Source organism: Daucus carota, chromosome 6, assembly GCF_001625215.2.
Source record: "Daucus carota subsp. sativus chromosome 6, DH1 v3.0, whole genome shotgun sequence".
Lineage (NCBI taxonomy): Eukaryota > Viridiplantae > Streptophyta > Magnoliopsida > Apiales > Apiaceae > Daucus > Daucus carota.
Window position 1 is genome coordinate 37,017,913 of NC_030386.2, and position 15,505 is coordinate 37,033,417.

Below are 15,505 nucleotides of genomic sequence, written 5' to 3' on the forward strand. Positions count from 1 at the left end.
TTTTGTAAGTCTGTATCTAAACAATTTTCTTAATCTCTTCGTTTAACTTGTCTTTGAAAAAATCAAAATATATTAACTATCAATTTTATTGTTTAACATAAATTTATTATATTTTCTAGTTCTTATATAATTTTTCCTCATTTTTTAATGCTTTATTTCACTTCACATACTATGTGCACAAAATTAGAAGATAAACTTAAAGCGCGTTAAATATTACTGCAAATTTAAGAGTTTGTATTTGTATATGCATTCTCACATTAATAATCATGACTTATGAGATGCAAATTGTTTTTACTATAAATATATGAAAGTGCCTAGTACGGTAAAATAATTTAAATTTAAATATAATTAAAATATATTATATTTCCAGGAAAAAGTAAATTTTCTAAAATTTAATCCGGTAGACCAACGCTTTTTCTGTTAGGCTCACACGTAATTGTGTTATCAATAAACTTATCCACCTACAACCCTAAACTAATCTCGTAAGATCATCCCCACCATAACTATAATACATTATCTGGACCATTATTCATCTTGAATAAAAGTCACCCAATCAAAGGGCTGGCCAAAGGCCCCACAAACTCCATCCAATCGCAGCCCTTCATCTCATAACTACTCAGAGGTCAGAGTTGTTAGTTGCGTTGACTGCCTTCCCACAACAAGTCAAACACACAAGATGGCTGCATCAAGCGCCACGTGTCCTGATCATATCAGGTCGCTAATCCCGATGACGATCCTGCCCTTTCTCATCCTACTCTCCATCTCATTACTTATATAAACAAACATGTATCTATAGGCTAAGCATTTTAATATACTATTTTATTTATCTGAATAATCAGTAAATTTATTTTCGTTTTAGGGTTTTAGATCGAAACGCAGCGATTGCAATCTTCTCATCTCTATCGAATATTTGCAAGGTATGATATTTGATTTATGATTTAATTTAAGATCTGATATTAATGTTACTGGAATTTTATTATTCGATTGGCTTTGATTGATGCTTGATCTGATGTTAATTATATGAATTGCTTTAATTATGTAAGTGATTGTATTGAAATCCGATGATTTGTGTGTTTAATTTATAGATCGCTTGTCGAAAATTGTAAAATTAGTTGTTAGGTAGGAATTGAAGTGAGTTTGGGGGTTATATAGCCAATGAATTGCTTGGGTTGATCTGATTGGAATTGATTTAACTACGTATTTGATTTTATTAAGCTTCTTGTCTATTATTTAGCTATAGATCAGATGGATGTTGGTAACGTTTCTGATGTTTATTGATGAGTTCCATCTTTTTTGAAATAGTTTTGATATGAAAGTACAATTCAGATTGTAAGTAGGCTGCAGAGTACGGTTCTGTAAGTATGTTGTCATGGTTAGTATTTTACTCGTTTTAGGCAGTGCAGCAATTACGTCATTTATGAATTACGTCATTTCATAAATTTGAGTATCGCCTGTTTTGCATCTCTCCACTGACTTGATCTCTTAATTAGTTTGGTATAAATTAAGTTATTTGTTATAAATTTACGCCTCGGCTATGGATTTTATATACTAATTACATGGTTTTTTTAGCTCATGATATAAATCTATTCCTTGTTACCTTCGAGGCATGAGTTGAAAAGTTAATCCATAGCTCTCTCGCTTGTGAAAATTAGAAATTGGATCTTGGTTATATTTATAACAATAAAGGAATCAACTTAGTAATATATATACATATAGGCTAATAACTTGTGTTGAAATACCATCATCTTAGCCTCCAATCTACAAACTGAGGTAAATTGTTTCTCTAATTAGTGATATTGTAGGTACATTTTGGTGAACCAAGTCCTTTTTTATGTTCAGAAATTTTTGATTAATTGAATCTTACTCATACTATTTTATAACACGTGCGATGCACGGGTCTATTTAATATTTAATAATTTTCTTATATATATATACACATTAATTAATTTTAATATTAATATGTTATTGATGAATCTAAACCCCAAACCTTTAAAAGCATCTTACATATTAAAATATTAAATATTATGTAAAATTTGATCTAACGATTCTAATCTATTTAATGAGTTAGTTATCTCACTTTCTTCGTTTCAAATGTATCAAGTGGAGCACCGACAAATTTTTGATCTTATATGCAGCACTCATTTAAAATTAAGTTACATCTTGATAAATTTTTACAAAGTTAGCTCAGATGAATTCTTTTTGTTAAATTATATAAAATGAACTTGATTGGGACTTGACATATTTAGTTAGAAAAACTAAAGTAGTTAGAAAGATGGACATTTGCTTATTTTAAATAAGTGATGCAAACGAGATCAAAAAATTTGTTGGTGATTCACTTGATATGTTGAAAGTTTGAAATAAAGAAAGTGAGCTAATTGATTATTAACCCTCTATCTAATATATATGAGATCTAACTAACCGTACTAAACTTTTGTTTGTTAAGTTTTAAAATATAGTATAGATAAATTTTGGTGCTTTTCATCCCATGTGAATATCGATGGGTGTTGTTTGTAGTATGAAAGGTTTATAGTGAAGCGTAGTCCTATGTATTACAGATAACTATAGATCACCTAAAGCGTACAGTTTTTTCATGAATTTAGGAAGATGGTTGAAAACATTTCTATTGGAACACTAGCAATTTGGATTGGTAAACAAATCAAGGCACAAATCATTGATTTCTAGTTGTGTTAGATGTATTTAAATTTTGTGTCAAAAAAGAAAACTGAACTAATGTGCAAAGATGATTCTATGGACTGTGATAATAATGTTGTGTGTGACTATTTTTTCATCATCATCATTAATACTGTTTATCGAGTCCTCCAGTAACTTGGCCAAGCCTATTTAATATTAGTTGCAAGTCCGGTGTAAGGTCTTAAGTTAAATTGTCCTAAGTTTGTAACTTAGAAATGATAAGAGAAGCACCCAAGACTTTTTGAGCAATGTTGTATCAAATTTTATAACAAATGTAAGTGAACGTTAGGAAATTGGAGAAAATAGTGGAAGATTTTTTAAAGCATAAACAAGCTCCAAAATACATCAAATGTAATTAAGGTCATAGTCATATTATAGGGCAATTTGTTGTGTGTCCTTTGTATTTTTATAGTTATCTACCTTAATTTTAATTTATATAGTAATATAGATGTTTCCTTGATTAAATTCTTCTACAAGGGCAATTTGGTGTTGCCTTTTAAATTCTTACTTTTGGAGATAATATCTTGTAGATGGATTTTTACGTTATATATACTAATTCTCCGTTTTGACCTTTGTTGGGACTACCTTTTTCTGTAGAACTTCATTTTCCTTGTTTATAATTAGTAGTAGCTCTTGTCTTCCATTTGACAACTCTAACTGTTGGTTCTTATTTTTGTTTTGGCTGCAGAAAAGGTCATGTGAACTAGCAGTGGCACTTATAATTACAATTAAGATTTGTTTGCCATTGGTATACAGGTTATGGATAAATGCAACGGTTGTGGGAAATTAGAAAGAACAGTTCCAAAAGACATGGTTGTTAATGCTTATCAATTTTCTCTCCTGTTATCACCTGTTGTCTCTGTTTGGGATTGCATTGTTCGTAAGATGAGGTACTCCTTCAGACCTGAGTGGGTGTAGTAGCTGCAAATACTCTCGCACAAGTAACTTAGTTGATATAGTTTAAATAGCAGTGACAAGAAATAGTTAAAGTATACATCTTAGGGGCCTTCTGTTGAAAGGGATAAAGGAGCTATTATAGGTTGAAAGACTAGTTTGAGTAGGAATTGAATATTAATAAAATATAAGATGGAGGGTGCTAAAGTGCCATGCGGTATTAGAAAAGTCAAGAAGAAGCAAGTGAAGGATGACATAGATCGTATCAAACAAGCTGAGAAGAAGAAGAGGCGCTTGGAAAAAGCTCTAGCTACTTCTGCAGCGATTCGTTCTGAACTTGAAAAGAAGAAGCAGAAAAAGATAGAAGAACAACAAAGGCTTGATGAGGAAGGGGCCGCAATTGCTGAAGCAGTTGCTCTGCAAGTCCTACTTGGTGAAGACTCGGACGATTCATGTAAAACCATGTTAAAGAAGAATGAAGGGTTTAAGCCTTGGGAAACTGCCGGCGAATTTGACTTTTTTATAAGTGGAAACAGATCAGTTCTTCCTCGTCAAGAACTCGGGACGCATTCATTTGAAGGACCTGATAGGATTCCAGATGTGTACAGATCTGGATGCATGTGGAATGAATACAACTGTAATGGGTGGAGAGTCTCATCTGGGTCTTTTACAAGAGATCTCAAAGTGCCATATATTGATGAGCAAGGTTGGGAGTCTAATGATCTCTCTGCAGATGTTATAGCTGCACAAGCTGTTTCGTCTCTCCGGATTGCAGAAGAATCACGCGCGGACAAGTTTCTGTTCAATGAAATGCTTAGAGGGTAACATATAGTGCATCACTTAATTTGGTTTGCTCGCCTTTGTAGTCGAGATGGTCTCCTCAATAATGTTGTATGGATATTTGCATTAACATGCAGATGAGGTTCATCATATGTTGTCGTTCTGGTTATAACTTTTTTCGTGCTATGCTTTGTTATTTTTTGTTTGGTTTGTTTGGAACTCTGTACCTATATGAAGTGGTCTTGCAACTTTGTGACTTTGACATTTTTATTTTATTATTGTCTTTTGGTTATAATTAGATCTTGTGTGCTTGTCATGGCTGGTCCTACTCTTTGGTATCTCACTTCTAAATTGTGAGTATAACACGTATGAGATCTTAAACAACAAAAAAGATCATAGGGGTGCCTGCCAAATTAGATCATCATTGGTTAATTATGTTGTTTGTTACTTCACATTATCTTTATTACCGTTTGTAAGCGGGTTTGTACTAGCCCAGGTCACCGTCTTGAGATCCTAGATTCCTGCTACTTTTCCAATAGTTGGATATCAGATCTTCTGCAGAACCAGTATGAAGATGGTGCAAACTTCTTGCCCTGCCAATGCACTATACTAGCCTTTGCTTTTATAAGACAGGTTGTAAACCGGAACCAAAATAAATGGTGTTTCAGTGCTCCCTTACTGCAACTACTCTTCACAATAGGCAACAAGTGAAACAACATGTCGATGAAGAGTTTTTGATGAAATAGTTATAACCACACCAAAGCCACCAGAGCCAATTACCAAATTCCTTGTCAAAATTATTAATTCTTGTTTGTAATTTAGCAAAAGGAATCTCCATTACAATCTATCCATTACTCAGGTTTGGTTAGATCACCCACAAAACTCCGCGATGTTGGCATTGCTGTCTAACCCTCATTAAACAAGGTACTAGTTGTCTAATGGTGTGAAAGCTGTTGCAGAAACTACATAGATAAATAAAATGTTCTTGCTTATCACAAGAGATATCTATCAAGTTGTGAAAATGATTGAATAGTTTTTTACTATCTACAAAGAACTTTGTGTATTTAAGTAAATTTGTTGTGTCAATAAGTGATATTCTTGAATAGTACAACAGGACAGTAATGGATTTTTGGTTGGTGGTTTCGTAATGGAACTTTAACCATACTTATATTAGTAGCACAGTTCACAGACTCTTCCACTTGGAAAAGTTCATGGCATCGAGTGATCGATGACAATGGGGACAACGCTAGCATCTGATAACAAAAGCAGAATCATGCATAGGTTGTATATGTGATGTGAATACATGAATGGTAAGGGGACAATGTTGTTGAAGTTTTGCTCAATTAGTTTGGTGGATGTCACTCTCATGTGTTCACCATCCTGTTTACTCCTTTCTGATGAGCTCGTGAATATTTTGTTCAACAAGGCTGTGCTCAGTGGACCTACACCTTTCGCGATGTGTCTAGATTTTATGTTTCAAGTATAAAAAGATCACTCCACAAAGCATTTCCAAGCTGCAGACTGCAGAGGCACCTGTTTACTATAGTTTCCAGGTTCCAGCTGCATATGGAAGCTCAGTTTTGTTACTGGGGCTGTTTGGCCGGAAATTTATAAGTCTAACATCTGGCTTATAAGTCGGAATGTGAATTTTTTTTTTTTTGAAATAAAGTCAGGATGTGAAGTTGAAAATCATAAATTTTTTTAATGATTTATTTTTATTTTTGAAATTTTGATTTCACAAAAATATAAAGGACCCTCTAAAAGATAATTTATAATGATTTGTTATTATATGAATAATTTTTATATCCAATAAATTATAAATACAAAAAAATATTGCTCAAACATATAAATTAAAAGTTACTATATTTCATTTATAAATAAATTCTCGCTACTAAGCGATAAACACTGTCCCGTCTTTCTTGTGTTAGTAGGAGCTTGGATGCAAGGTATGAGATGTGAGTATATAAGGTTGCCAGCATAAGTTCATCTGGTTTGGCAAAGAATATATACTTTGAGTCACAGACTGCTCCTCAACTACTGCTTTGTACTGATTTGTTCCTTGTGTATATGCTATCTACGCTTTATATTTTGTTGGCGTTCTACGACTTATAACTTTTGACAATAGAACTTAGTAGGATTCTATTATATTAGATGTTCGTTATGAATTTTAATATTCGCTCACTTGTGTATATTATAATCTTGAAATATTGTAAGCATCACATGATGTAGTTGACAGTATAGCCAAACTCTGCGGTGCCCACATGGTCAATTGAAAAAAAAAAAAGGTTTCATTCAAGCATGAAGATGCCAATTAACAACCTCGAAAGAATACATACCAACAAGTTGCTTTTTAAAAAATACAATTATTAGCGGTAGTAAGCTCGACATGTCGTGCAGCATTAAAAATCGTACATGTCCTAGTTAAAAATAATTTTTTTGTCTAATGTCCTAGTTAAAAAATTTGTCTAATACTCCTTTCTACCGGTGTTCTAAAAATCCCCGATTTAACCGATAAATCCCTGATTAATCCCTTGCAAGGTCGGTCACCGATCCGATTTTTGAAATCCGATTAATCCTTATATATATTTCATAATCGAAGTATATGTGATAAATTATTAAAATTAAAATACTATATTATTTTTAAATATGAATAATTATAGAGTTTATAAATATAGTAAATATATTAGTTACTAAATAGCTAATATAATAATAACTAAATATTAAATAATATTTAAAAATTAAAATAAACCCGATTTTAATTCCGATTAATCCTTCCGATTAATCCCCGGTTTCCGATTAATCCTTGAATCAGGAGCTCAACCGATTAGGTCCGATTCCCGATTTCTGTAACACTGCTTTCTACACACAATTTTGGAGCACATTAAAGATTTTACGTATTGCTCCCCTCATTCTTGACTTCCTATTCTCTTCTCTTTTTTCCCGACCAAAATTTTTGAAACGAAATACACAATATCTCTATACGAGTGACTTCACAACGTCTATATACAGATAACTTGAAATTATGCCGTTTTATTTCATGCTTTACGAGCACAAAACAAATTAATTCTAATAATTTAATTTCATAAAAACCACCATATAAAAACAAAAAAAAATTAAGCTAAAAAACCCTCAGTTATCACACTCGAAAAGTCTCCAACCACTCCTCCCACCTCGCAACTCCAGGACCCCCTATTTATTTCTACACAATAATTGCACCCTTGACTTTATTTTCCACCTCACCAATCCATTTACTCCCCATAGGCCATAGCCATATTTTAAACACCAATTTTATTTTTATTTTAATTTTCTTAACCAGAAAACACAACAATCTGTGTATAAATAATGATAGATTGTATGCACACACAACAACGAAAGAAAGAAAGAAACCCTCGGCTTTCCCTGGTCTTTGAGTCGACGTCTATGTTTCAATCAAAGCATTATCAATTAAACCCAGCTTCCTTTTAGTCCAACCACATCTTCTTCTACCTATAAATCTCATCTCCTTCTCTTCTTACACAATCACTTTGATTTTCTCTTCTCCCGATGATGCTTGTCTAGGTAATTATTGTCATTATTCTGATTTCTCTTTTTTTTTTCCATAAAAAAAACTAATTAAATCTCTCTCTGATATGCCTCTTTAATTTCTGATATAATTATTACTGATATATACGAGCTCTAATTATTTATCTCTGTCTAGGTCAGATTGTATTCCAATCGGGTCGGATTTTTGTTTTTTTGTTTTATTTTTAAATTTTTGTGTGTGTGATTCTGAAATTGAGTGTTTACTTTGTTTTGTACTTTATTGATATGATTGTGCTAGGTTTAATCCAAGATTTTTGATTAAATCTTGAATTAATGACTGATTTAGTTGTTGCGGAATTGATTGCGGTGTTTAGTATACGTTAGGAAGAAATCTTGGATTTTCTTGATGTTTATTTATGTTGCAGGATTGCGGTTTATTAAGATTTGGTGAAGTTGCAGGAGGGTTGGCGGTTTGCGAGAATTGAATTTTTGAAAGATCGAGATCGATGTCTATTTCAGGAAAAGAAGAGGTGTAAATCTCGATTTTTAATTTATTTATGATTTGGAATATTGAGTATTTGGTAGTTTCTTGTTATAACTGAGTATGAAAATTGTATTTGCAGACTGGGAGTTTTTCTTGGCAGTCGAGTAATTATTCTTCAGGCATACCTATCAAGAAAAGAAAGTACCTGATGTTCCGGTCTCCTTCACCTGAATTACCGGAGTTGCCAAACATTTCTCCGACCGAGGCGAAAATTTCTAGCCCTTCTCATGAGTTAGATTCATCAAAGGTTGACGATGGAGCATCATATGCAAGCAAGTCGCCGGTTTTGAATATTAACGAGGCAATTACGGCTGAAACAGATGTTGACTTGGCTGGAGTTGGTAATCAGATTAGCAATGCATCTCAAGCACAGACTCTATCAATTCCATTGGATTCCTTACACACAAGAGAGAAGCTGTTTTCAACTGGACAACAGAACATGATAGGTGGCAATAAGCTTGATTCAGCTCAAGCTGAGGTTTCTGTTGAGTCGACCAGGAAGAATTTGCCTGGCTTACAGCAGGCTGGTAAGGATTGTACTCCTGAATTATTTCAAAGGCCCGGGAAAATTGAGTTGTCATTAGGACCTGAGGAACCCCTTATTCATGCGCCGACTGCTGATCCAGATAGCAAGAGTGGTAGTGAAATCCCTGATAAAATCGATACTTCCAAACTGTGCTTGTCTTTGAGCCAGAATAATTCTCCAAGTGGTTATAAAGTTGAAAATTCTATGGTAAGTAGTGCCAGTACTTATTTCCAAGCTAAAAGGTCAAACTGGGATCTGAATACTTCAATGGACGCATGGGAGGTTCCTGCTGGTGATTCCGATAGTCAAGTAACTGTCACGAAACCTTGTCACATGCATGATGAGGAACCTATGTTCTCTGCAGTACCTAAAGTTGTTAGTGAACCTGAGGAACAGCTTTTTGGAGTGACTCGTAGGAATTCTGATTCCCCTACATCCTCTCATGTTGACAAATATGGATCTGACGACTATCTTCAGCTAAGCCTGTCCACTTCCGCTCCGACAGTTTTCAGTGTAAAACAATCAAATCCCTCAGCTCAAGTTAATTCAGGTGCAACTCAGCCCAACCCAGAATTGGTTGAAGGATTGGTTTCTACTAGAAGTACAAGTTCTGCTAGTTGTGACACAGTTAAGTCTGAACCCTTTGATGAAACTGGCAACCACAGAAATACTGCGGTTGCGGTTCAAGGCATTCCTGTGAAATTACCGGATCAAGTGAACAAGGGACTGATGGAGAAGTCCATTACAAAAGCTGTTATTTCTCCAAATGTCAGCCTTAAGAATGTAACTGAACCTATGTCAATTAAATCTGAACCAGTTCAAGAAGGCAAGGAAATGCAAATTATATCACAAGTGTCAGTTGAAAGGGTTATTCCATGCCAAGAAAATGCTTCTTTATCTTTAACGTTGTCTCGTGACTCTCGTCAGCCGAATGAATCATTTCCTTTAGGCTTATTTACTTGTTCGAAGTTGAAAGCGAGTGAGGATCTACCAAATCAGTTAGAAAACACTTCTCGCGTGGAAGAAGCCCACAAGGACAAGGGTGAAACTCAAGTATCCTCTAGATTGGTTGATCAAGTTGCTACAGGAATGCTGTCTCAGTCACTGGGCCTTGACAGTAAAGAATTAATTACATCTGATGGTATGACCTACGCTGGTACTGCATTAGATGCGAATGCTGATAAACCTGAAAAGGGCGAATTGGGGGCAGAGTGTGTTTATGCAAGTACCTACAAAAACAGTGATGGTTTTGAAAGTGATGAGGAAAATAAAAACATATTGAATGACATTCTTGAAGAAGATGCTTACCGCTCTGATTCTGCTTCAGAAGGTAATCATGAAGTTCTGGTAAATTTGAAATCTAAACATGGCGGCAAAGAAGTTGATTACGAAGATGGAGAGGTCCGTGATGCACTAATGCATGTGAAAGCAGATGTAGCAGTAGACATGGAGATAGAAATGATTAATCAGGATGCTACTGATTGTACTAATGCCCCAGCCCCTGACATAAATGATAGCAAAGTCGAAGATCATGGTGATTTAAATGATAATCATATGGAAGAAATTGATGAAACTGTCATTCAGAAAGCAACCAATGAGGTTACTAATAGAGACTGTTCTTTGCAAGAATCAACAATTGAAGAGACAGCAGACAGGAATGACGCAAACAGGCTCATAAACACTACCGGAAGAAGTCCTCCCGTTCTATCAGGACAGTCTGATGATCGAGAAGACCATGATAGGGACGAATTATCTGATGGAGCAACTGCCGGAAGTCGGGATAATGGAAATGCAGTCAGTCAGATTGCAACTGCGGGTATTGAAGGGACTGACACATTTGAAAAGGTTGATATAGCCATACTCACAGAATCAAATCTCAGTGATAAGAATTCTGGTAAAGATAATAATTATGCAGATGCTGATAAAGATGGAAATAGTGGAGGTAGTCGCAGTCGGATTATAAATCTATCTCGAGCTTCTAACATGGCATCACCTTCTGAACCCAGATTTATGCTTAGCAGACCATTGTCAGCAACAGAAAGGGATAGGCATACTGACTTCGAGGAAGATAGAATACCTCTGCGAAGGAATAGGTTATTACACTCTGAATGACCTCTTCTTCATGTCATATCATCTTACATTCCCTTTTTGTTTCCTCAATATCATATTTTATACTGTTAGCAGCATGTTTGACAATTTTTTCCTTTGGCATATTTCCAGATCTGAATACTACAATGTTCCTCAAAATTTTGACAATGATAGATACCATGATCGGTCATTCAGAAATTCTGGAACAAATTTTGTACGTGGAAGAGGGAGAGGGCGAGGTTTTCGTCAACGTATTGAATGGGATTCAGATCGTGATTTTGGTGCAGATATAAAAAATTATAATCCAGGTAGTTACCGGTATTTGAGATATAAATGTGCTGGTGGTAATGATGCTGAATTTGAGAGTAATGGTTATGGTATAGCTACAAGTAGGTCTTCAGGTTTAGGAAGGGGTGGAAGTTCCTCTCGTCATCAATATTCAAGGAGGCCCTCTCCTGGAGCTACGGATGGAACTGGAACAAGGGGAACTCAAATGTTGCGAAGATTTCCAGGCAATGCCAATTCTAGTAGATCAATAGGCGAGCATAATTCTGATTTTGTTGGAACAAGGAATGGTGGGAAGTTCACGAGGGGTTTGCCCAAAGATGTTGATGATAGTTCATTTGATCATCCTCGGCATGTGAATGAAGTGGTAGATGACCAATTTGTTGGAGGGAGTAGAAACTTCTCTACAAGCGTCCAGAGGAGGGGTCCTCATCGAATCAGATCAAAATCGCCAGTAAGTTCCAGAAGTCGCTCTCCGGGCCAATGGCCATCTCGAAGAAGATCATCCGATAATTTGATTGGACTTCAAGAATTAAATCAATGCCGATCTCCTACCACATATAGAATGGATAGAACAAGATCTCCTGATCCTTGTTTCTCTGAAGAGGCAATGAGTAGAAGGGGTGGGTCTCCTCCCTATGTGGCTCGACCTTCCCATGATTTAAGGAATATAGAGTCTGGATCTGCTAATCCAAATCGAAGACGTCCATATGACAGACTTTTACCGGAAAGTACTAGTAGAAGAGTTAATATTACAGATCCTCGTGAAAGGAGAGATGATGAATTTTTCAGAGGGCCTAATTACTCTGGTAGATATAATGATTACGGTGGTCCGGGAAGGGGTGATGACAGAAGAAAATATGGCGAGAGGCGTGGACGTGGGCGTTCTTTTAGGCCATCTTTTAATGGTGCTGATGGGGGTACTTATCGGTTTAATGAGAATGGGAACAGGCCTTTCTGTCCAGAGGCAGATTCAAAACATATTGAAAGAGGTGACTTAAGGGAAAGGGAGTTTGACAGGCGGATTAATTATAAAACTGGGATCTCGCCTAGTAGAACAAGGAACCTGGAGGAGGGTGGAAACCGACGTGGTGGACAGGTTTGGCATGATGATGGATTTGATGATGTCCCCGAAATGAAAAGGAGGAAGTTTTAAATTTAATCTACCTAGTAGGCTAGATTCTGTGAAATAATAATGAGAAATCTTCTTGCGAAAACAATACACTGGGAATTTTGTGATACACCCTACAACAGTGCTCCATGTAGTAGTTGCCAGATTATATGTACCTGGGTGAGCAAGGATATGGTAAAGTAGCAATGGTTGCGCTTCTAGAATTCTGATCTGAGATATGCTGCAAAGCACACTGACAATCTTCTTTTCACTTGGGTTCTTGAAATTATGGAAGTGATACTGAGAAAGCTGTTTTTAAGTTTCTCATATCTTATGTGCTAACTTCATATTGCCTCGTATTGTGCAGTCCATGCTTGAGTGGTACGTGTAATTGGTGCTTCTGGAAATAATTGTATGAGTTTTATTTTGTCCAATGCACACAGGCTGCTGAGACTGAGATCAGTTAGATTATGATTAATAAACGTTGTTGGCAACAATATCTTTCATCTCCTTCTGATGAAGTTAGTTATATTAACTTCTTGTATGACTTCCATAAGCTCCATCAGAAGTGTACTTGACTATAATGGCACTAGTTTAGTGGCGGGGGGTAAAGTGAAATTCAGAAGAATGGTTTGCTGTTTTATGTCTACACTCCGTATTTACCACAATAATAGATGGATTACATGTGCCGCAGATGAATAGATGATGCTTAAGCATTTACCCTTGTTTTGCATTGGTTGATATTCTACGTCTCTGAGCATTTTCAAGATTATTTTGTTTCAGGCTCCTGCCTTACGCGGGGGAATGGCTGAGATAATGGTACGCGGAGGTAAAGTAAATTTTTTTGGCAAGTTATTAATGTATTGCAAACTTGGAAAGTTGCTCAAATTTCTTCTTGTGTTCTGGAATATAGAGTAGTCAACAGCCTAAGAGCTACCAGAACAGATAAAAATGAAGTGGTTATATATGCTGGTGTGCATTTTTAGACACCGTCTCTTTAGCTGCCTTGTATGCTCTAGGAATTTTTGTCTGTGGAAGTCTACTTAAACATGGGTGGTTGCTAGGTTCTGAACTGTGAAACTTGGGGTTGCTGATTGCTTTTGGATAAAGTCATTCTTGGGTGGTTAAGTCTTAGTATAGTTGAAGTTGTCAAGGATCTAAGCTTTTTGTGTTTGGTAGATGATGCTCTGGCTTTTCTACAGCATTGCTTGGTACAAAACTGAATTGTTGCTTAGTGATTCCTTTTGTTAATTTTTGCTGAACTAAGAAAATTCCTTTCGAGACACTCTGTAAAATCATCACCGACTATAGGAATGTTTTAGTGTTTGTTGTCAACAAGCATTATGGTGCGGAATTAAGATCACCGGTTTTTAGAACAATATCTTCTCTGAGGGACTTTGCAGCGCAAGTGGAGACTCTTGCCATTTAAGGCCAAAACAACTCAATTTGTTTGCAATATTTGCAACAGAACATGCAAGATATAAGGCTGTTTATAGGAGCCGAGTCGGGTCATCGGGTGATTTAAGAGCCCGTTTGCATTGACATAAAGTTCGGTTTTAAGTCATTTTTGACACTAAACTGAAAAATAATCGGTTTGTATAATAAGTTAGAAGTTGGCTTAAATTAGAAATAAATCAAAGTAAGTCGGTTTAAAATTAGAAATAAATTAAAAATTGACTTACAGTAGTTTGAGATTATTTTTTTTGAGTGAATTAATATTTTGTTATAAAAGATATCCATAAATCCTAACTTACCCATATATCATATTTATTTTTGTTATTATATTTTTAATAACTTTTAATTCATCAAAAATTAAAAATTGTCCAAATCATAAGTTATAAAATTCAAGTTTAATATTTAATTTTAAATTTTTTTGCCAGATTAATATTTTATTTTTGATAATTGATCACATTCAAGAATCTCGAGAGATACAACTAGAATATGAAAATTTGTGATATTCAATACTGTTGAATAGCAATGTGCAAATTGCGTCACAGGACCTCAAAATTTGATGGTTCCAATTTTCTAAAGAGTAAATCACACTTTGCACCTATAATTTTGGGGTGTTTTGCGATTTGATCTCATTGTTTAAAATTTTGCAGGTTCCACTTATAATTTTTTAATTTATAACATTTTGCACCCACTTAACATTTTCCATCCAAACTACCATTAAGTGTAACAGAAGGCAGGGGCAGTTTGGGAAAACAAGGATGCAACGGAGGGCCTTACATTAATTTAGCACGCTAACCGACTTAATCTAAACTAGAGTCCCACAGCCAATCAAAACCTGCCATAATATATGCAACATATCTAAAATGTTCAATAATTCCAGAGACACCTAACCCCATGAAGTAATGACCACTGGCTTTCCAATTTACAATCACATGCTTGAACAAGTGGTAAGTAGAATTTAAAAACCGTGACACAAAGAGCAGCCGAGAAAAACAACAAAGGAGGCATAGAAAGAGATGTATTACCTTTTTAACCAAAAATAAAATAAATAGTAAATCATATTTTATAAAATAACAAATAAATATTATAAATCACTGCCAAGGATTATAAGAATTTTATAAAATATATTTTAATATTTATTTTATTTTGAATATAGAGATATATAAGAATAATATGTAGTTTTTTTGTTAAAATAGATCTTGAACATTTAATAAATATGAAGATGCCGAATCACGCATTATAAAACTATACAAGAAACAATTGCGACCTTTTTATAAACTCACATTTAGGTAATGTATCAAAAAATAGGTGCTCCAACACTCGTAGTAATTACCAAAATCACTAATACATCCTCAAATTTTCTAGCCTTTTGGTAACCTATAACAATTACCTATTTAATATTTATGAATAAAAAATTCAACTCCCTCCTTTTTTCTTTATTCCCCCCCTCTTTTATCAATTCAAAATTATTATTAAAATAATAACTAATTTATAAACCGCGCTTCACGCTGGTATCATAATATTTTCTAAATAAATTTGTAAATAAATAAATATCTTATTATACTATCTAATAAAAATTATTCAAACTAATAATATATGTTCACATTTAAAT

The 15,505-nt window shown here is 34.8% G+C and overlaps 2 protein-coding genes across 2 annotated transcripts; both read left to right on the top strand.

Annotated features, from left to right (window-relative positions):
* The first annotated feature begins 698 nt into the window (after positions 1–698).
* On the top strand, positions 699–4,660 carry LOC108192860 (uncharacterized). The gene is made up of 2 exons (XM_017359362.2): positions 699–917; positions 3,380–4,660. Exon 2 carries the CDS (start codon positions 3,778–3,780, stop codon positions 4,408–4,410), a length of 633 nt encoding a protein of 210 aa, XP_017214851.2. The 5' UTR covers positions 699–917; positions 3,380–3,777; the 3' UTR covers positions 4,411–4,660.
* A 3,069-nt stretch (positions 4,661–7,729) lies between these two features.
* On the top strand, positions 7,730–13,726 carry LOC108227429 (uncharacterized). Its single transcript, XM_017402558.2, has 4 exons — positions 7,730–7,923; positions 8,313–8,417; positions 8,511–11,050; positions 11,178–13,726. Exons 2-4 carry the CDS (start codon positions 8,394–8,396, stop codon positions 12,484–12,486), a joined length of 3,873 nt encoding a protein of 1,290 aa, XP_017258047.1. The 5' UTR covers positions 7,730–7,923; positions 8,313–8,393; the 3' UTR covers positions 12,487–13,726.
* Positions 13,727–15,505: the final 1,779 nt, after the last annotated feature.

What these genes read in the sequence shown, in the direction of transcription:
- LOC108192860 (XM_017359362.2), top strand. Translation starts at nt 3,778, where the DNA reads ATGGAGGGTGCTAAAGTGCCATGCGGTATTAGAAAAGTCAAGAAGAAG.
- LOC108227429 (XM_017402558.2), top strand. Translation starts at nt 8,394, where the DNA reads ATGTCTATTTCAGGAAAAGAAGAG. An exon ending in CTATTTCAGGAAAAGAAGAG is followed by an intron (nt 8,418 to 8,510) that starts GTGTAAATCTCG and finishes TTGTATTTGCAG; the next exon opens with ACTGGGAGTTTTTCTTGGCA. An exon ending in ATACCTCTGCGAAGGAATAG is followed by an intron (nt 11,051 to 11,177) that starts GTTATTACACTC and finishes GCATATTTCCAG; the next exon opens with ATCTGAATACTACAATGTTC.